The sequence below is a fragment of the Lycium ferocissimum genome, chromosome 5 (assembly GCF_029784015.1).
Source record: "Lycium ferocissimum isolate CSIRO_LF1 chromosome 5, AGI_CSIRO_Lferr_CH_V1, whole genome shotgun sequence".
NCBI lineage: Eukaryota > Viridiplantae > Streptophyta > Magnoliopsida > Solanales > Solanaceae > Lycium > Lycium ferocissimum.
Window position 1 is genome coordinate 19,398,274 of NC_081346.1, and position 22,476 is coordinate 19,420,749.

At 36.4% G+C, this 22,476-nt stretch overlaps 2 protein-coding genes across 2 annotated transcripts; both read left to right on the forward strand.

Moving 5' to 3' along the window:
* Nucleotides 1-727: 727 nt before the first annotated feature.
* On the forward strand, nucleotides 728-5,326 carry LOC132056375 (uncharacterized). The gene is made up of 6 exons (XM_059448535.1): nucleotides 728-867; nucleotides 977-1,003; nucleotides 1,096-1,158; nucleotides 4,491-4,569; nucleotides 4,674-4,719; nucleotides 4,958-5,326. Exons 1-6 carry the CDS (start codon nucleotides 826-828, stop codon nucleotides 4,965-4,967), a joined length of 267 nt encoding a protein of 88 aa, XP_059304518.1. The 5' UTR covers nucleotides 728-825; the 3' UTR covers nucleotides 4,968-5,326.
* Nucleotides 5,327-6,752: 1,426 nt separating this feature from the next.
* Nucleotides 6,753-21,547, forward strand: LOC132056376 (dehydrogenase/reductase SDR family member FEY-like). Its single transcript, XM_059448536.1, has 8 exons — nucleotides 6,753-7,061; nucleotides 8,307-8,427; nucleotides 8,597-8,714; nucleotides 10,268-10,404; nucleotides 11,495-11,596; nucleotides 12,631-12,723; nucleotides 13,721-13,793; nucleotides 20,971-21,547. Exons 1-8 carry the CDS (start codon nucleotides 6,814-6,816, stop codon nucleotides 21,231-21,233), a joined length of 1,155 nt encoding a protein of 384 aa, XP_059304519.1. The 5' UTR covers nucleotides 6,753-6,813; the 3' UTR covers nucleotides 21,234-21,547.
* The last annotated feature ends 929 nt before the right edge of the window (nucleotides 21,548-22,476 follow it).

Here is a 22,476-nt window from a genome sequence, read left to right on the forward strand (position 1 = left end):
ATAAATTAATAAAATAAGTAGATGTTTGAGTAAGACTATTTTCGAAAGGTACTTTACAAAAAGTGTCTTTGTTATAATGATGTAAAAAACTTATTATATGCAGCTTAATCTCATAAAAAGAAAAAGAAAAAAAATTGGATATAGGAAGAAGTAATGGAGAAGTAATTGCACGGTTTGTCCTTTGAATGGAATGGAATTTAATTTTTTTCCTTCAAAATCGAACTTATGCCTATAGGGCCATAAGTTCTTTAAGGGCGCTTGCATATTATGATGCGTAATTTATGCCCTATAGACATAACATCGATTTTGAAGGGCAAAATTAAAGGCCAGCCCATTTGAATGGCAAAAATTAAAGAGCAGCACAAAATATGGACCAAGATGCAAATGATCCCACGGTTTGCCCTCTAAATGGGCTCGTCTTTAATTTTTGTTCTTCAAATGGTTGGTCTTTAATTTTTACTCTTCGAAATCGAACTTATAGCTAGCGGGACATAAGTTCTTTAAGGACGCCGGACATAACCTTTGGGATATTATGATGCGAAGATATAAGCTGTTGTTAGAGGGACGAAAATTAAAGACCACACAAAGCAGGGACAAAGCATAAATGACCCATAGAGGAAGGATGGGAGCAGGCCCATGCAGTCCACAGTAAACAAAATAAAAGCCCAGATACAAAGCGAGAGAGGTTTTCCGCGGGCCCAAACCCGCATTTATATTTGTGTATATGCTACGGCATTAGGCGCCATTTATCCAAGTCTTTGCTAGGGTTTAGCAGCTTTCCTTGAGACAAATCTTAGTTGGTCGGAGAAACAGGAAATATTAGCCATGGCTAGCACTAAAGTTCAACGGATTATGACCCAGCCCATTGTAACTTCCTTCATCTTCACTGTTAATTACATTTGGATTATCGATTTACAACTTTCTCGCTTTCACTCAGCACTAACATTTTTTTTTTTTTTTTTTTTTTTTGTTGCAGAACCTGATTTTCAGGTTTCTTCAGAGTGTAAGTTTTTCCCTATTTGTTTAGTATTATTTATTTTCTACTACTTGATGGGTGCTCAATTTTCTTAAAATCTATGTGCGAATTTGTTACAGAAAGCTCGGATTCAGATATGGCTTTTCGAGCAGAAGGATCAGAGAATTGAAGGACGTATCATTGTAAGCTTATTTACAACAAAGTAGTTGCTTTGTTAATGTTGCATTATGTGTTTCTCCCAAAAAAATAATTCTCCTGAACCATAAGGAAAATGTTGTTAGGTCTTAAATTTATGCCCTGCACTCTCCCACTCTCAATCTCGACTGTTTCCTTAACTTTTGGATAATAACACAGACAAAAGAAATTATGTGTGTATTTTAGTTCTAATCATCTGATCATCTTTTCCGCCATACCAGCCTTGAACTCCTTGACCTGGTGGAGTGGAGAGTAATCCCTCAGCCACTAAGAATGAGAATGGCCTGTAGTTTGTAGGTCTAAACAATTATGCTACTTATCAGAACGATTAAATTATACAGAGTTTAGGAAGGTCCTGATTATATATGCTACTAAAAGAGATCCTTTTTTATGATAAAGTAAATAATGTGATCAGTGGTTCTAGCTTATTGGAATGCATGATTGCTTTGGGGTAGTTGGAATGAATCTAGATTCTAGCTTAGTTTGGAATATGTGCCTGAAATTTGTGAAATTTATAACGCAAAGTTTGTGTCTGACATGACTTGTGTAGGATCATTCCTTCCAACCTTGAGGTTTGGGGTCTGAGTCATTAAGAGTGCAAAAGCAGTGTTGACTCTTTGACTTGTGGGGTTTACCGTATAAATAATAACATGTATTTCCTTAATAAGCTAGTGGCGCTGCTGTTTAGTTTAGTCATTATTTTCTTCTTTCTTGAGCTTCTAATTTCTTATTGATTTCATGTTTGAATTTTCTGCTAAAATTTAAACTAGTAATATTTGATGACTAGTTTAAACCACAGGTTAGCTTCTGTAATCCAATATTTTCTTATGATTTAGTATAGGTTTGATCTTGAGTAAAGCTTTCAAGAGTCTATACATGGTCTTTAATGAGCTAGGTTCGATGTAATAAATTGTGGAAGGATTGAGTTTTTGTAATGAAGTTCTCAATACAAAAAGCGAAGCATTTGGCTATAAATGTGGACTAAATTTTACAACAAACTGGAAGGCAGTAGGAAGAGAAAAATAAAGAGAAACAAAGAAAAAAACAAATTCCATGGTTAGGGCATTGTAAACCATCCAGCTTTATGGAAGCTTAGAAGTTTACCCAGTCAAAGTACAGTCTTTCACTAAATTTGTATTCACAAATCATATTGCCTTCATTTGTACTGATGGATTCAATTCAAATAGTACCCAAAACATTATGCAGTAATTATCACTTGCCAATAAAAAAGCTGGTGCATGCTGTAGTAAATTCATGACAGAATATTTGATAGTACGTAATTGGTAACAACCCCCATTAGTTCCTTTTATACATGATGTATGCCTAGAAAGTCATACTGATCATATTGGACGAAAAAAGGCCATCACGGAAAGGTCTTGTGTGCTGTAGCAAGCTCTTGATTATCTGATATGTATTTCTACTTGCTAGTGCATTTGGGCTCAGAATCTGTCATTGGATCCTGTTAGACAGGTTCATGCCAGGATAGTTCTGCTGTTTCTTATGTTACCAATTTTTTTTTTTTTTTTGAAAAATAATTCTGCTGTTCCTGCTGAAGCAAAGCAAGGCCATATTTTTTATTTTTTTAAGTCGACTTAACTCTAGTTTCTTAAGGCACTGGTAGCTGTAGCTTGACTTTAGGTGGGACTTAAGTCCAAGTGGTTTGAATTAGTAACTCAAATTTTGTGGGCAAAAAATGAAAATATTCATACTTCGAAGTGCAGATGTATTCCCCTTTTGGTTTTTTGGTGTAAACTAGAAGATGTTGATACAGTTGATAGGATGCTAAATTTTCTCAGTTTCCTACAGTAATTGTTAAGGAATTGAATTGTATGTAACTTTTGGCACAATCTTTATGCTTCATTTATATACAAGCTTATCATTTCAAACAATTAGTAAGTCAAATTTTACTGTAATACTCGCGGACCTATCCTCATTATTATTTGTCGCCTGGTGTTACGGAGCTTGTTTAGTGAGCAGATGTGTATCATAAGACCTCTAGGATTTGACTAGTGAATATGAAGCCAATCACTTTGACGTTTTGTTAGGTGGTACAGATGTGTGACGGTGGGGTCATTTTTAAAATTTCTACTTCCTGATTTTAATTTATGTAGCAGTGACTCAACACAGAGTTTAAGAAAGAAAAACCTTTTGGAACTTTTGGTCTTAAACATGCCTCGACATTTGTATGGCTATAAAAGCATGCCATTAAGGGTAAAATGGAAAAGATAAATTGTTTCCAAATTTAGATTGGTGCCATTCTTCTTGGAGAGGACTAATAAGGAATGAGTGTCACAAAATTGAATGGGGGAGTATTTTCTGCAAGCTAAGTAAATGTTATTCTGCTGTTATTTTGCTCCTTTGCTGGCTTTTCTGAGCTTTGAAATCTGTTTCCTGTCTTCATAAGAAAAGAAATCTGATTTTCTGATTATCGGAAACATGTATATATGCTTCATCCTTGTAATTGAAAAATGTAGTGCTGTGTTTCGTTCTGTGTCCCCGGGCCCCTGTGAGTTGCCTGTGATCATTAGGGATCATTTAGTTACCAAATGTTTATCTATTTTGGCTGTGTAGATCTTCCTAGGCGCTTATCCCAACTTATAAAAGTTTGTACTATCAATAGTCTTTGTTTGGAAGATTTTACAGTCTCTTATAAAAAAAAGAAGTAAAAGCTTACCTTGGATGTGAATGTGAAAATGTAGCAACATGAAATGTTGTTCTTATGAACTCTTATAGAGTCCATAGTTCGGATTTCTTTTCACCTTATCGAGAAAAAATCTATAGTTGGGATTTCTTAAGCTGGTTCTGGATGTGAGAGAATAATCTCAATTGCAGATTGTGTCCTGCCTCTCAACCAGGGACTTGAAATGTTTGGAGTCCGGGAAGTAGCTGGATCTTCAGTTGTCCTCCAATATATGCATGAAGAAGTTTTTTGAGATAACTTGCTGGCATATTTTGGTTTTACATACCTGTATCAATCAATTCTTAAGAAGCAGCTCTTTTTCTATTTCTGGTCATTGTATGAACTAGTTTTTGATGAAGGTTGTTTGCAAATGATCGACACTCGTAAATGGGCAGATGAGATGCACTTGAATTACTGTGTTTGCATCTTTCTTTTTTGGGGATAAATCAAAGGATTGAATGTTGGTTTTGCCTCTTGCATCACTTGCATTGTATCCTTTTGGCTTGAAAAGTCATCAAGCCAGGTACCTAACTCATTTGCTTGCTGTATCTAGATCATTCCATGCTACTGCGTACACAGTTTTACTGTGATTTGTCTGGTACTTGTTGACTAATAGGTAAATCTGTTTCTGTTGTTTAGGGTTTTGATGAGTACATGAATTTAGTTCTGGATGATGCTGAGGAAGTTAATGTGAAGAAGAAAACCAGAAAGCAGTTGGGTGAGTGACAATTGCCTTCACCTCTAGCTTTACCTCTCCCAGAATTACCAGGGGAACTAATTTTCATGGTGTGTTGTGTCTCTCACCTTTGTGGTTTTATGCAGGTCGGATACTTCTGAAAGGCGATAATATTACTCTGATGATGAACACGTATGTCATCGTTATCCTCTATTTTCCTGATGCACTTAAAAATCACAGTTTATAAACAAATAGAGTAGCTATTATATGTATCTATTGTTATGATCTTTTTCCATTCTGCTCCCCCCCCCCCCCAAACACACCCACCCACACACAAAAAAAAAAAAAAAACCACACACACCCACACCTCCTTGCGCCCCCTTTTTCCTTTCTGGCTGTTTTACTCATTTCATGTTCTTTCTCTGTGTAGGGGGAAATAATTTCTTCTCTGTTGGAGTACTTAAGTTGGTGGCATCTTTTATGTATCTGCGAGATGCAAATTGAAACCATGAGACTCATGAACGACGGAATTGCATGGTCCTGACTTCCTTTTAGATTGTGTATTTTGCTGTAGGTAATATTTGTCATGGTTTTATTGAATCAAATGCTTTAAATGTTGTATGAATGTCTGTTCATGACATGATCCGCGCTCCATTCCATTTCTTTGCTGCTTGATGGCTTGACTATTAGCACTGAAGGGAGAAGTGTATATTTTTCCAAGTTTCTGTTGGCTGAGTATAAATCAACCACATTTTTTGTCGTTTGAACTCTGCTTACAGGATATGTTTTTATTGGAGCCTTTGTTCTAGAATGTTTCTGTGGGTCTGTGTCGCCACCATGACCGTTGACTTCCCAAGTTACGGCACTAGTGCTTGTTCTCTCTCCCTTTGTTTCCCTGACTAGTTTTGCAATCGATATTTGTTGTTTCTGGCAGATTTGGTAAAGGAAAGAGTTCGTAATTGCTAGATAGTAGTAGAAGTTATCTAAGTAATCAAATCTTTCTTAGCTAGGCCTATCCCAATTTCCATTTGTTGAACGTGGGACGATTAGGCGCACAAGACGTGGATAACTTTGTAGGGAACCCAATGTGTGGAAAAAAGTAGCCAGGGATGCAGTTATTGGAAATAGTCCTGCACCTGTAGGGACAATCCACCAAGTGGAAATGACTGGTGAGATGGGAAGTACACAAAACGTGGAAATGGAAATAACTCCATGGGACGCCAAAGATGCGGAGTGGAAATAATTGTGTCAGGTGGGCATACGAGGTATTAATTACGAGACTTCTCCAAGTCCTTGGCCAACGACGATTTTGTCCTTTCTGTCCATTTTCTCCATGCGTCGATCCATAAATTTCATTGTGAAATGATACAGAGCCGTAACCTGATCACCTGGATATAATTTTATTTAAATATATAAATGTCTGTCAGTGGCAGAGTATTATATTACAACAAACAACATGCGCATGAAGAAATGGTATCTTATGGCAGCCTTCCCAAGACACGTAGAGTTTCAACCAATTTAGCATATCGTATATAGAACAGTGGGAGTTACCCACAAAAATTTAGACCATTAGATTTGGTAAATCAGTTTCCATCTTTCAATTTCTTTGTAAATAATTCTGCTGAACAGATTTAAGATTTATTTTAAATCATTTATGAATAAAGAATAAATCCCATTGTTCCATATATGATGTGCTAAATATATTCATAACTAATTTAAAAATGTCGTGTGCTCCTTTAAAGATTCAATCGCCAAGCAACAAAGAAGAAATTGATCTGCTAATAAATGCTCCCTCCGTTCCAATTTAACTGTCTTACTTTCCGTTTTGCTATGCGCCAAAAACAATCTTTATTTTTATATTTAGTATGTTTTTAGTTTTAACATTTTACATGGCAAGTTTAAGACTATAAAATTTAAGGGCATACATTTTTAATTTAAGATCACAAGATTTAAAAATTTCTCTTTATTTTTTAAACTCTATGTCCAGTTAAACTAAAACACTAAATTGAGATGGAAAGGGTCAGAGGGGACATAAAATATGACATACGATCGTTTATTTCAAAATGAGGATTTCATTTTTTTAAAATAAATAAAGGGGGGGATGCGCCAAAAAATTTGGAATCTCATCAAACATAGGTCAAACAAAATGGATGCATGAGTCTTGAAATAAGTCACGTGAGAGTCACATGGCGAAAGAAAATGACAAAAAACCAATAAAGAGGAGTAGAAGAAAGGGAAAGGAGAGAGCACTGAGAATCTATTTGCTTAGAATCAACGGGGAAGAAGATGGCGAAGTTGGAGGCGATTCAGAGTGAGGAAAAAGAAGAAGCAAAGCAGCCATTGAAGAAGACGGCGAAGAAAGAATCATTGGGATGGATGGAATGGCTACGTGGCTGGTTCTATTTGGTATACGAGATGCTATTTCAAAGGATATTGGCTAGTCACTTGCACAACCCTATGCCTCTCCCTCCTATTAATGACCTTACTTGCATCGTCACTGGTTCTACCAGTGGTATTGGCCGTGAAATCGCTCGGTATGCTTCTATTAGATTTTGCTGCCAATTCATTGTGTAGAAATTAGTGAGAGCTGCTCATACTTGTTAGTTAGTTGAGGTTAGCTGTGATTAATTAATGAGCTAAGATAGTTTTGTATAACTATCTGATAGTGGTAATGAAGGAAGTAGGTCGGTTAGTTCACTTCTCCACACATCATTGCTCTTCCATAGCTAGGTTAATCCTTTCAGCAGATTTACTTTCTCAGTGATTATAGTAGCGTAGTGGAGAAATAGCTTTTTATAAGTGGTTAAAGTAATATAAAGAGTCATAATGCCGAGTCTCCTCTTGATTTTTTCTATACTTGTTTGTGGTTTGTCAACAACAAAAGATGGTAGAAATGGATTTTGTGGTGTTTATTCCTTTTTTCAGAGTATTTCCTTATTGAAAAAATGTCAATGTCCTTTCGGGATATCATATTTAAAACTTGAATGAAATAACTTGCTCTATTTATGTGCCTGATGAAACAATTATTCTTGCCTTAATTCCCGACAGAAAACAATCTGGAGCGTCTAAACACTCCAGCCATTTTATTATATAGCTTCGAGAAAGCTGTGAAGTTCATTAAGCAGATTATCTATAAATAACAAATAGATAGAATAACTCTGAACTGGCCAACCGCTAATGAAAGAATGAAATCCAGGCATAAACTAATACTTATTAAAGGTAAAAGGAGGAGATATAAATAACTTTTGTGCTCCTGAATCAAAGAAAATTGAATCAGAATTTATCTTCTTCCCTTATCAGTGTTTCCTTTTTTGCTGTCTCTAATCCTTATTTGGCGGTTGATTGCCTTTGAGCTGAAAAGTACTGACAGTTGATCCGTCTAATTAGTGGTCTGGCTTTACTAAGACTCATTCAATTTTCTATTTCTTCTCCCAATACTCTTTTTGTTTTATATGTAATAAGTCATAGCAAAAGGGGGTAGATCTTTGTTTCATATCTGGCAGCGAGTTGATTTCTCATCCATTCCACAGCCCACAGTGTTTGTTACCTAACATGATTATCCTAAGGATATCCACATATCAGGGTCTGTTGATGCACTCTTTTGTGATAAATAATTTTACAGCATATGATTTTCCTTCTGCCCTTTCTTTATATTGTTTTCTTCATTATTCTGTTGAATCTGTTAATCTCATCTCACTCATCTTTGAGATACAAGGATTTGGAACAAGTTCTAATCAATTTTCTCTAATGTATAAATATTTTGCTTTTGCATTAGACAGGCAGTTGGCGGAAGCAGGAGCTCATGTGGTTATGGCTGTTAGAAGCACAAATCGTGCGCAGGAACTAATACGAAAATGGCAGGAAGATTGGTCTGGCAAGGGCCTTCCACTCAACATTGAGGTATGTTGTCTTTCATTTCATAGTAGTATCAAGTATGGCTAGGAAGTAGTACAGCTGTACGCTAGTTTATTACAAATGTATAAGTTTCAAGAAATATTTTAAGTTAGTGTTAATGAATCTATGTCATGAGGATATTGTCCTAATGAATATGGTTCACATTTGTTGCAAGGTCATGGAGCTTGATCTTCTCTCGTTGGATTCTGTTGCACGATTTGCAGAAGCATGGAATGCCCGCATGGCACCATTACATGTCCTCATCAACAATGCTGGCATATTTTCGATTGGAGGTTAGTGCGGTACTAGTTTCTTATTAATTGGTATTAATCAAAGTGTCCAGTCTTTTTGTGCGATATTTAAGCTGTGATACCTTGAGACAACTATTAGGTTACAACTACATCATAAAGCCTTTCTTACTTAAAGATAAAAAATAAAATCCTGCCCTTCTTATGTGATATCCATTTTTAATCTGTCAAATGTCATAGCATGTTTGCATTTTTCAGCTATTTCATCATATGGTCAAGTTTTCTGTTTGTTTCCTTAGTTTAGATGTTTATGGTATATGTGGGGCTTTATAGAAATATCTGTTTCCATGTAACTAAGCCTCTGAAAATCAAGGCATTAAATCTTTATATGTGATAAGTTAGTGTATATGTCTTTATCCACCAAGATTTTATCAATAAATAAGTTACTGTATATGCCAAACCATTTAAAAAAGGAGTTAGCGTATATGTCAGATTCATGCAACACCAAATACGTCAGTGATTGATTTTTATTCTACATGGATATTCTAAGAATTTGTCCATTATTGAGATGATAATGAATCTTAAATGGTCCACTACCCGCTTCAGAAGGTCATAATATATGGAATTTATTTACCTAGTAAATATGAAAAGATGATTTATGATTTATGTCAAATATGAACTCCAGCGAAGTTTGTAAGATTTTCTACTTTTTGGTATACTTCTTGTATGCAGGAGTTTTATGGCCCTTTGTTTAGAAAATTTTATTACTAGTAAAAAAAAAAAAAGAACTTCGGCAAAGTTTCTTTTTTGGCTCATACTTTGGATGGAATATTAGAGAGAGATTCAGAATGAGAAAGTTATTTAATTAGTTACTTTCCTGATATGATAATATGAAGGATGTCTCATGTCTGATTCTGAAGTGGAAGAGCCTGTAGCAGCAGCATCTGGTCTTTAACTGGATAATCCCCTTGTCATGCTTATGTCTTATGAGCTCACTCAAGCATGAATATGTAGTGTAAAATTAATGTAAAATGTTCTACTATCCTAGGACAAGCTGCAATGGTTAGTCTACATGTCTTGGTCAAAACACAACTTATTGTTGTATCGGTGGAATTGGTTATAGTAGCAACTATAAGTTTCTGATTGAATATTTTAATTGCACCGTCAGATTGGAAGTTATATGTTCCTAGAATTTTTTTTTCTTTCAAGAACTACAACTTTAGATGTTCATCATGTTCACATTCATGTGTTTACCAGAGCTCCCGATCATGATAATAGGTAACCAGAAAATCCTATGCTGGTCAACTGTATCAATGTAGTTGCCTTAGACTGACTTCCCGCTTTGGCTTGCATTACCATGTTTTCCTCTGCTAATGCACTAATGCTTAGCTAGTGTGGGTGCATTTAGCAGTTTAAAAAGGGACAATACATGGTGTATGCAATAGAAATATTGGTACAGCTTCTTATCCGTTTTCACCTTTAGATGGAATCTGAATAATTAATAGAGGAGTGAGTGCACATGCTTTTATCTGGAAACTTATGAGACTTTGCTTCTGAGCCATCTAACTTAAGCTAATGAATCATGTTGTTTTCTACAGAACCACAGAAGTTTTCAAAAGACGGGTATGAAGAGCACATGCAAGTGAATCATCTAGCTCCGGCTATGCTTTCCATATTGCTTTTACCATCACTTATTAGAAGTTCTCCAAGCCGAATTATTAACGTGAACTCTACCGTAAGTCTTAGCAATATGCCCCTGCTATAGATGGATATGTTATATACTCAATTGTTTTTCTCCTCATTTTTGGCACTAAGTTACTGCTTTGAATGATCCCAATTTTTCCTTATTATGGATACTTTAAAATAAGTTGCAAACTGAAGTTTCAGCATTGGTGAAAACGTTTTATCTAGTATGCATTAATTTGAAATAGTATAAACTATAAGCTTGGTTGAAGCAATGATAAACAAAAGCAATATGGAGGTGGTTCAACATAGACTTCATTATTTCATCCTTTTCTTTTTGGACGCCTTTGCCTTTCTCATGAACAGTCTGAGCAGAAAAGGTATTTTACTGGTTGGGAAATTGAAGTGGCCTGTCCTAGATCTTTGCCCTTTAAGATTTCCGGTGTATGTGTTAGAATATATAACGGAAAAAAAGATACATATTATTAGGAATAACTGGACTTTGCCACATAATGGAACAAGTAGGTGGATTAAGAGTAATTTTGATTTCAAGTTTCAAAACTGTGGGGTGCCCTTAAATTTGTGGGCTTGAGCTTTTCCTTTTGGACAATTTCTTTGGGGCGTCATTATTGTTTGATTTACTCATCCAATTTGACTATGTGGATGTATAACGCTATGCCTGTAAGATGATGTATCCATATTTGCATTCTTGATTCTCTTTGCTTAATATGCTTGTTGGTACTTTCCTTTCTTTATTCTGTTAATGCGAATTTAAACTGTTGATTGTTGGTAACTCTTTGGTCAGGCTTTGTCTTGGTCTTGCTTTAACTTGAACATGTTGGTTCATTTTATGATCTGGATTACTTACTAGACCTCATTATATTGGATATGAAAAAGAAAAAACAGACGTGGTAGCTAATAAATCCTTTAATTAGGCCAAATTTGGTGTCGGAAGTGAAATAAAATGACGAAGCAGATGATATTGAGACTATTCTCCAACGAAACCAAGTCTCGAAGGTTGAGAGGGGTGGATGTAGTTGCTGTGAAATAAATTTATCTTGTAATTTAAGTGCTTGCATCACTTCAGTTTATGGCTAATGTTACGGCTGCTGACAGGAGTATAGTTTATTTCATCTGTGTAGATGCACTATGTTGGGTTTGTCGATCCAGAAGATATGAATGTTGTATCCGGAAAGAGAAAGTATACCAGTGTAGTGGGATATGGGGGCAGCAAGCTTGCTCAGGTATTTTCTAAAAGGTTATTAACTATTACTTGCTAATGGTCTTTTGCTTGTCGTGTTATCATTAGTTGAGATGCTACAACCTGTTCGACCACTGCACACCTTAACACAGGTGGCTGCCTAGTTATATTTCAACTTTTCTTTTCACGATTTAGGAAGGTTACGTTCTGCCTATTAAATAAAGTTCAGGAACCTGAAGCTCTCCTATTTCCTCTCAATTTATGCTGATGGAAATACTGTTAGATATGACTTGCCCATCATCACTCCAGTATTTATGTACATCTATTAGGCATAAGGTGATTAAAAAGTGGGTTCGCTCCGGTCAAGATCATCTTGAGTAGTGATAAAAACCCAATTTGAATATTTCGGATAGGACCCATCAAAGAGTTATCAGAAACCAAAATACATCATTGTTTGGTAATTTGGGACTATGTTGCTCGGACTCTTCAAAAATGCAGGCAAGTGATTGTCGGATCGGACACGGATGCAGCAATATTTTTGGAGAGTCCGAGCAACATAGATTTGGGATGCAAAACATCCAAAGGCACATCTCCGGTACTTTGTTGCGTATCCATTAAGAGCTATTACTATACTCCCTTAATTCCACAGGTTGTTCCAAAAAATGATTTCTGTAGGGAGATGTTCATCTGCTTGTCGAAAGTCACGCTAATACAAATGTGCAAATTCTAGGAAGTCGACTCACACTGGTTTTAATGTTATTTCTTGTGCACCTCTAATCATCAATGCAATGTGTAAACTAGGAAGCCTTTGTGCATGTTACATCAGCAGTGAACAACCGGGCATGGGACATTAAAGCAAAAGATCAAGTATAGAACACATTGTATGTAGCTTCTTATTAGTAATCATTTCAGGCATAAAATCATCAAGAATTTCTAGTAGTTAGAAGTGAACTTAAGATGCTAAGCTCTTATTTCCTTCTTCTTAGTATGTGCTTTCTGTTTGAGTTTTCTTTTTTAAAATCTGGCTTTGATGATTTTGCTCTCCAGTGACTAATCCACTGTGGTTAAGAAGTGCAGGTTATGTTCAGTAGCGTCCTTCATAAGAGGCTCCCTGCTGAAGCTGGCATAAGTGTAGTATGTAATACTCCTGGAATTGTTCTAACCAATGTTGTAAGTTCTTAATAACATAAGCTATTTGTTTCTCTAGTTACCATCTTTCATGTTATTGTCTTGCCTTGCCTTGTCTTGATGTACCCCTTAAACGTGTGTGATATGGCCATATGGGTGCGGTACTTTGTGCAGATCCTTTTTCCAAACTAGTTTTGTGCAAATCCTTCAATATTCACTAGAGATTATTAAAAAGGTGGACGTACTCAACCCGCAGACTTACATACGCTGGGGTTGGATACATGTAAACGATTCCATGTGAAACACTTCCATTTTCCATTATTTGATGCCGATATAATTGTTTGACTTGAAGAGGCTCACCTGGTTTCGTTTTTAAAAGATTCTAGAAGAGGTTCTGGTCCCAATTAGACTTGGCCTTTCACAAATCAGCCTTAACATGCTCAACTTAAATGCCAAAAAGGGCCAATTAAGATGACGTGAGATGTTGCTTCATGTGGTGCCTGTGCCTCTAGAAGATTGGTTCTTGATGTAGTCTTTACGTCAGTGGATCCTCAGTTAGTAGAAATTTTTTCAAGTTTTTCATAGATTTAGCTGTTCAAGGACAGAACTTAGGAATGCCATCACTTGTAAGCTCTGGAAAGAGGGTATTCTGACTGGATAATCTGACAGTGAGTTTTATTTGAACGGTTAAATTTACCACAACTCTGTTATATTAAATGCAATAATCCATCTTCTTTGGATTTGTTTTGCTAAACTGTTCAAGCTCATCTGCAGTTGACTTGGTCATGTGTTATGTTCCCCTACACTAGACTGCTAAATCCTCTCATCTCATGCATCTTGGATCTACTTGAGAGTAACTATGCTACAGAAAAAACCTGTTTGATTCAGATGCAAGCCTTAATTTGCAAATGTAAAATTGCAAAATATGTTTTGAGCTAGAGTTCTAAATTCCCTGGATATGATTTTCTTCTTTTCAGGTTCCATTCTTTTCGTTCCTTTTTATGATACTTTTACAAGTTTGCACATATAAAAATTGCAGGCGAGGGATCTTCCTCAGTTTTTGCAAGTTGGTTATCGTCTAATACCCTACTTTATATTCAATGCTGAAGAAGGTATGTTATAGTTAAGTCCTGACTTTTTCTGGTTTAAAGTAGGCCTGTTAACCGGTTTAACCGGAACCAAACCGGTAACCGGTTAGGGAACCGGCCGGTTTCCGATTAAAAAACCGGAACCGTTGGTTTGAAACCTCAAACCGGAACCGGTCCGGTTAAAAAGCTTCAAAACCTTTTTGTTTGTTTGTTTTTTGTATTATATATATATATATATTATAGTATTTATTAGTATATTGTAGGTATATTTACATATGTTATACAAGTTTATAAGTAAAGTTTAAATATTTTCGACTAACGGTAACAATGACAAGTCGGCAATACGGAATATACGTGTATACATATATATAGTAAGTTATATGCTTAAGTTAACACTATATACTACATATACCTAAAATATAGTAAGAATATACGTATATATATCAATATACGTAGGTTATATAACTTTTATATATATATATATATATATATATATATATATATATATATATGTTTAAGTTATATACTATATATACTTATAACTTATATATATACTTATAACTTATATACATACTTTAAGTATACTATATATACTTATAACTTATATAAGTTTATAAATTCGTATATACGTATACATATATATATATATATATATATACCTAAAATATAGTAAGAATATACTTATATATATATCAATATATGTATCAGTATACTTAGGTTATATAACTTAATATATATAAATATGTTTAAGTTATATATAACTTATATATATGTATAACTTAATATATATATATATATATATATATATATGTTTAAGTTATATATATACTATATATTATAAGTATATTCTTAGTATATTTTAGTTATTTTTCAATTATATAACTTTCTAGTTTTTAATTTAAGTATATTCTTAGTATATTTTAGGTATATTCCTAACTTTATAAAAGTAAATATATGAACACAAGTAAATAGAAGAAAGCTCAATGAGCCATATATTTTATTCACTTTTGGATAACATTTATTTGCAAGTTGTAATTTTTTTTAACTTGCAAATAATACATGAGTAGTATAGAAATAATCGAATAATAAAATCACCAATTTTGAACCATTTCGTTAATTTCCTCCACATTATATTCGGTCATGGAAATATCTTCAAAGCCTTCCATTTGATCCGGTCCACTAGCTATCAAATCTTCAATTTCTTCCTCTTCGCCTTCCTCCGCTTCTAAGTTTTGGTTGTGTCACTCCGATCTAATCTTATCGTGAATGCACACCAGTACTTGCAAGCTAAAGCCGGATAATGAATGTCTATGGTCTCCAATTTGCTTTCTTCCTCGGCTAAACGCGCTCTCCGAAGCCACGGTTGATACTTGAACCGTAAGGATATCTCGAGCCATTCTTGAGAGTACGGATAACTTGCCTTGTACTTCTTCCACCATGCTAAGACGTCCAAGTCATCCGGTTCCTTGATATCCATTTGGCCGCATCAAATAAAAGTTATATTCATCAAAGTTTGCGGTACAAGAAGAAGTTGGTCGTGAATGTAAAACTTTTAAACCCGACAAGCCCCTTTTGCTACTCGAGAAGTAGTAGGGCGTGGAGCAACGGGCGTAGCACGTTCTTCCAAACTACTGATAATGAGTAAAAACTTTTCTAAACTCATCATCAATAGCGAGTTTGGCTTCAGCTAAAGATGGTTGAACTCCCGCTTCAATTTCTAAAAATGTATAAATTTGACCAACCAAATTTTTAGTATAAGGCATTTTTAAACAAGGATTTAAAATAGAACCCAATATAAATAAAGTTGGGATGGGAAAAAAATACTTCTTAAATTTGATTATCATTTCAAAAATAGCCACTTGATAACCGGGTTTATGTTTATACTCTTGTAAAACTCTAGCTATTTCCGTTAAGTAGGCTAAAATTTCGGTTACCGTGGGATAGAATTGTCTAGAAAAAGCAAGAGTTGCATTATAAAAATTTTCTAAGAGCTCAACACATTCTTTAACATCTTCCCAATGCGAATAATTTAACCAATCATCACTATCAGTATTATATTTGTTGTGAATTTGTTGTATGAGAATCCTATACTCGTATGCTTGTTGTAGCATAATGTAAGTGTAGTTCCACCTAATCTCAATTTCTACTTGAATTTTCTTAGGTCTAAGGTTATTTTTCACACAAGCATTCTTAAAATCTCTAATTCTTCCCCTATTAGCATTACAAAAAAAACGCAACCGCATTTCTAACTTTTTGAATAGAATCGTCAAAATAGTCAAGACCATCTTTAACAATTAAATTTAAAATGTGACAACTACATCTCACATGAAAAATATTTTTTAGCGGAGGGTTTAATTCTCTCTTTAAAAGACCAATCGCCTTTGTATTATTAGAAGCATTATCTAAAGCAATACAAAGTGTTTTTCTATAAATGTTAAAAAATCTCATAATAGTAGACATTGAATCCGCTAAAATTTTTCCATCGTGACGACCTTTTCCTTCATCATATAAAAAAAACTATAATTCTTTTTTGCATAACCCAGTTGTCATCAACCCAATGACATGTAATAGCAAAAAAATCTAACTTGTTAAGACTAAGACCCAAATCGCGGTAAGACAAACATTACAATTTAAAGAATTAAATACATGGCGCAAATAAAATCTATATTTTTTAAACAAATCTATAACATCGGCTCTACAAGTACTTTTAGGAATACCCTCAAATAACGGATTATAACAACGTTGAATGTAAGTAACAAACCCCATACCCGATGGAAAGGAAAATGGTAAACAATCATAAGCTACCATTTTAGCTATTTCTACACGCTCTTTTTTCTTGTCATACTTAAAATTTCTACCGGTTCGTGGGTCTATCGTCATTTGAATCCCCCCACATTTGAACCGTTTGCTCTCCCCAAACATCTATATGTTTGGTTCTCATACGAGAATTTAGTGTACCCGTTCCACCATCCTTACCAGTTCTTGCTTAAAACTAAATACTTGTCCACATAAGGTACACGTAGGCGATTGGTTTTTCCTATTCTTAGTCATAAATTTCCAAACTTTATTTGTTGGCTTACGAGTTCTAGGCGGTTTGTCTTGTGTATGTGATTGTGCGGGACATGTATCTCTATGGGATTTTCGGGGGGTTGTGTTTCATCATCATCATCTAAGTCTTCATTAAAAGTGTCGGTAAAATGTTGTTGCATTGCCTCATGACCTAAAAGTGGATTATTTCCTCCAACATCAATACCTAAATTAGGTGTTTCTTCTACAAATGTTTCCTCATTAAGCCCACGCCTAACAATACCACTACTACTACCGGCACCATGTCTTAATCTCTTTGACATTATTAAATAGAATTAATTTAAATCACAATCAAATAAATCACAACAAATTAAATTGCTAGAATTAAATTGCGAAAAATAAATTGCTAGAATTAAATTGCGAAAAATAAAGATAGAGTTGGAACGAAGGTACCAAATTGCCGGATTAATTTCCAACAAAGTGAAGGCGGCTAGAATTGCAAATCCACCAAAGTTACTTCGGATTGTTGCAAAATCACCAACTCCACCAACAATATTATAATTGCAAAATTAACAATTGAAACTATAATAAGACTTTGTAATATTTATTTGAGAGAAATATAAAGTGACTAATTATTGCAAAGTAACTATAATTGAGAGATTGAGATTTGAGAGAAAGAGAAGAGTGAATTGGTGTGAATTAAAATGAAAATGAAGAAGGGTTTATATAGGGGTGAGGGATGGGTTAAAGTGTTAAAAAAAAAGTTTGGGGGGTTGGGGGGGCCAAAAAATAGGTAAATGACCGTTTGGCAACGGCCATTTTTGCAAATGGACCGTTGCCAACGGTCCAATTACGACCAGGGGCCCAGTGGCCCAACGGCTCTAAAAAAAAAAATTTTTTTTTTTTTTAATTTAATCGGTTTAACCGGTTCCGGTTTCAAATAAATAGGAACCGGACCGGTAAAAAAATTAACGGTTAACCGGTTCAACCGAACCGGTTGACGGGCTTAGTTTAAAGATTCGCTGTGTAAATTGCATGTTCTTGCAGTAAAGAAAAGCTAATAAAATGTATCCTAACTCTCTTTAGAGTATTGAGGCTTAGACTAAATAGTTCCCCATCTTCTTTTCATTGAACCAGTTTCCTCTTTTCAGTAACACCTGGTGGAGCGGTGAGGGTTCCTTGAGTTAAGGCAGTTAGGCTTGTAGAACTACATAGCTCGAATTCCATAGCAGCTCCCATTTGCTGTCCGATGGACTTTGTCCCTAGTTAGAAGTTAGTATGACATTATCAACAACAACAACAACAACAACATACCCAATAAATTCCCACAATGTGGGGTCTAGGGAGGGTAGAGTGTACGCAGACCTTACCCTCACCTTGAGGCTGTTTCCGAAAGACCCTCGGCTCAAAAGAGAACAAGACAAAAGGTCAGATGAGGACAAGCATAACAAAACAATATGAAAACGAGAAGCAACAAAAGCGAGATAGTCATGATAAACAGTAGCTACCATAAATAAATAAGATACTCGAAGTACAAGACCCAACAATATAAGCAGAAATCAGATGACAATAAACGAATGAGCAAACTACAACTACTAGGACAAAAGAAGTAAGCGAGACTACCTCCAACCTTCTAGCCTAATCCGAGTCCTCACAACCTCCTATCTAAGGTCATGTCCTCGATAAGCTGAAACTGCGCCATGTCCTGTCTAACCACCTCTCCCCAATACTTCTTTGGCCTACCTCTACCTCTCCTGAAACCGTCCATAGCCAACCTCTCACACCTCCGCACTGGGGCATTTGTGTCTCTCCTATCGACATGTCCAAACCATTTCAAACCCTCGCTTCCCGCATCTTGTCCTCCACCGACGCCACTCCCACCTTGCCCTGATATCTTCATTCCTAATCCTATCCTTCCAGCGTGGCCACACATCCACCGCAGCATTCGCATTTCGCGACTTTCATCTTCCGAACGTGAGAGTTCTCGATCGTCAACACTCCGCCCGTACAACAAAGTCGGTCTAACCACCACTTTTAACTTGCCTTTAAGTTTTGGTGGCACTTTCTTGTCACACAGATATGCCGAGCCTCCATTTCATCCATCCTACACCAATACGATGTGAAACATCATCGTCGATCTCCCCATCTCCCTGAATAATAGCCCCAAGATACTTAAAACTTCCTTTCTTCTGGATGGCCTGGGTACCAAGCCTCACTTCCTCGTCAGCCTCATATGGTACGCCGGTGAACTTGCACTCCAAGTACTCTATCTTGGTCCTACTCAACTTAAATCCTTTAGACTCCAACGTCTGTCTTCAATCCTCCAGCTTAGCGTTAACTCCGCTACGAGTTTCGTCAATCAAGACTATGTCATCCGCGAACAACATACACCAAGGCACCTCACCTTGTGTTTGTCGCGTCAATCCATCCATCACCAAGGCAAATAAAAACAAGCAAGAGAAATCGATCACTAATGCAACTCCATCGTATCGTATGTGCTCCGAGTCTCCTCCTACTGTCCTTACCCTGGTCTTGGCTCCATCATACATGTCCTTTATCGCTCTAATGTACACTATATGTACACCTTTAGTCTCCAAACTTCTCCAAAGAACCTCTCTCGGCACTTTGTCGTAAGCCTTTTCTAGTTCGATGAATACCATGTGCAAGTCCCTCTTCCGCTCTCTATACTGCTCCACCAATTTTCTTATAATATGAATGGCTTCTGTAGTCGAGTGTCCCGGCATGAATCCGAACTGGTTCTCTGAAATAGACACACCTCGCCTCACCCTCATCTCCACCACCCTTTCCCACACTTTCATAGTGTGACTTAGCAGCTTGATACCTCTATAGTTGTTGCAGCTTTGAATGTCGCCCTTGTTCTTATACAAGGGAATCATTGTACTCCACCTCCATTCTTCGGGCATCTTTGCCGTCTTGAAAATGACATTAAACAACCCAGTCAGCCACTCCAAGCCTACCCTGTCCGCACTCTTCCAAAATTCTCTCGGGATCTCGTCAGGTCCGGTCGCTCTTCCCCTGCGCATCTTATGAACAACTCTCGTAACCTCCTCAACCTTTATACTCCTACAATATCCAAAGTCGCGACGCCTATCGGAGTACTCCAAATCTCCCAACACAATGTCTCTGTCCCCTTCTTCGTTCAAAAGTTTATGAAAATATGACTGTCATCTCCTTCTAATGTGGGCTTCCTCCACCAGCACTTTGCCATCCTCGTTCTTGATGCACTTCACTTGATCCAAATCGCGTGCCTTCCTCTCTCTCGCCTTGGCAAGCCTGAACAACTTCTTATCCCCATAGTATGACATTATCAAAAAGAAAAAAAGAAAAAAAAAGGAAAAAAAGAAAAAGAAAAAAAGAGGCAATGATGTTACACAGGCTTCGTTGAAGAGTCTCAAATGCACAGTTCTAATACCATGCAGTTGTTCATTCGATCATTCTGTGCATCTCATCTTGCTCGTCGCCAGAGGCAGAGCTAGGATTTTGAGTTTATGGATTCTAAATATTAAAGCAGATAGTTTACTGGGTTCTACATAAATTATTTGTACATATTAAGTGGATCTTTAAGCACAAATACAAGGTTTATACCAAAACTATTGGGTTCTGCCGAACAGTAGACGGGCTTGTAGCTCCACCCCTGGTCGTCACCAGACACCAATAGGGTAGGGATGTGGGAGAATCTGAATCACCACTAGACAAGAGGATGAAACTTATCCTTGTAGGCCTAGTATGACAGCATAATACTTCATGAGCTAAGATTATATCAAACATCGTTTGATAGTTTTCTGCAGTGGTGAACTGATACTTTTAGAGAAGGTAAGAAGACTACACAACTCACCTAAGAATAATTTGACCGAAAGGAAGTATGAGTAAAAGAGCATATAAAAGAAGCTTGAAGCACCATGCAAGTTAATTTAATTAAATAAACAAGTAGTATAAGAAGAGAAAAGGCAGGAGGCATCTCATCAGAAAGATCAAATGGGAGCTATGCGTGCCTTCTTGTGTAGTGCATCCCTAAGATGCTGGTCTCAGGGAAAGTTCTAGTGGTCCCTTGTTTTATTTAATTGCTTGGTTATTTGGCTTGTGCAGTCTAATTAATTATTTAACGATCTCCTCATCTCCATGCATATTACTCAAAATTAGTTGGTTGCTGCAGGCTCTCGAAGTACCTTGTTTGCAGCTACAGATCCTCAAATTTCCGAGTACTGTGAAATGCTGAAAGCAGATGACTGGCCAGTGTGTGCATACATTTCCCACGATTGTCGGCCAACAAATGCTTCTGAAGAAGCCCATAATGTTGAAACTTCTTACAAAGTCTGGGAGAAGACGCTGGAATTGGTTGGCCTTCCTTCAGATGCAGTAGAGAGGCTTATAGAAGGGGAAGAAATTAAATGCCGATATGGAAATTCCCAGGAGTAACTCCTTCACCGCTGATGAGATGTATGCTTAGTCTATTGCTTAGTGCCTGGACTGGTTCAGACAGCATCTACTATCCACAAAATTTGGCACTCGCAAAGTTGTCATACCTCCAATTCTCTTCTCTTGACCTGTTTCAGAATTCAAAGGAACAAATGAGCACGTAGTAGAAACCTGTATTACATGATAGAAATTTTTGGCTTTTGCTCATGTTTTACGTGTAAAATTGACAGCCAGAGCTATTTTCTAAGTCAGCTTCTAGACATGAAACCTATGACATGTCAAGTGGCATGGAGTTCATGTGTTCTTCGCGTGAAGCCTGATGGTCTGGGTACGTGTTCTTAAGCGGGATCCGTTCCCCCATGTCCAAAGTGCGCACTGTCCTTTTATAGTTTGTTGTGTTAATTCCAACGTGTCCATTACATGTTGTGAAGGGGCAGCTTTAGACAATTTTGCAAACCTTAGGGTTTTTTTTTTTTTTTTTTTTTTTAAATAATAAATAATATTGTTAGCTAAGTTGTGCAAGTTCTGTAACGGCGAAGGCAAGTTGACCCCAATTTTAAATGGAGGGTAAAAGTAGATCATTTTGCAATCCAAATATTTGAGGTGGTTGGTGTTGGATCAAAGCTTCTTGAAGTGTTTTCTTATTTCTGCACCATGTGCCTTTTTTGAGGTCACTCTCTTGTCCATTTTGTGCAAATGCCCCAAAGTCAAAGGCAGTAGAGAGATAGACATTAACTTGTTTTAGAGCTCCGTCTTAGGTTGAAGGAAACGTGCGACGCGAGAGACACGTAGACTCCTTTTTGACAACAAATCACGGATTCGATCGATCTCTTATAAGTCCTTTACACAACATTAATCTGATGACTTTCACCTGCCCCAGTATTCGAGCAATAGACACGTAATAGTAGGACTAGGACTGCATTGCTAAGAGATAAATTTTTTTTCATTCTCACGATAATTATTATTGTAAAAATGATCTTTACAATAAGAGTTAATTTTACGAAGAAAAGCTCTATATAAAATCTTACCATAGTATATACTATGTAATCTCAAGGTTGAAAATAATGACACGCATATAGGATGTTACTGTAGACACTTTTGCGGGTAATGATTTTCTCTTTTGTCCGGTTAGAACATAACTAGGGAGGTCAAATGGGTTTGCCGGGCAGGTCATGATTATATAGGCTAATTTTGCTACCCTCAAATATAACGGTTAGAATTAACTTTATTATCTTAGATTTGT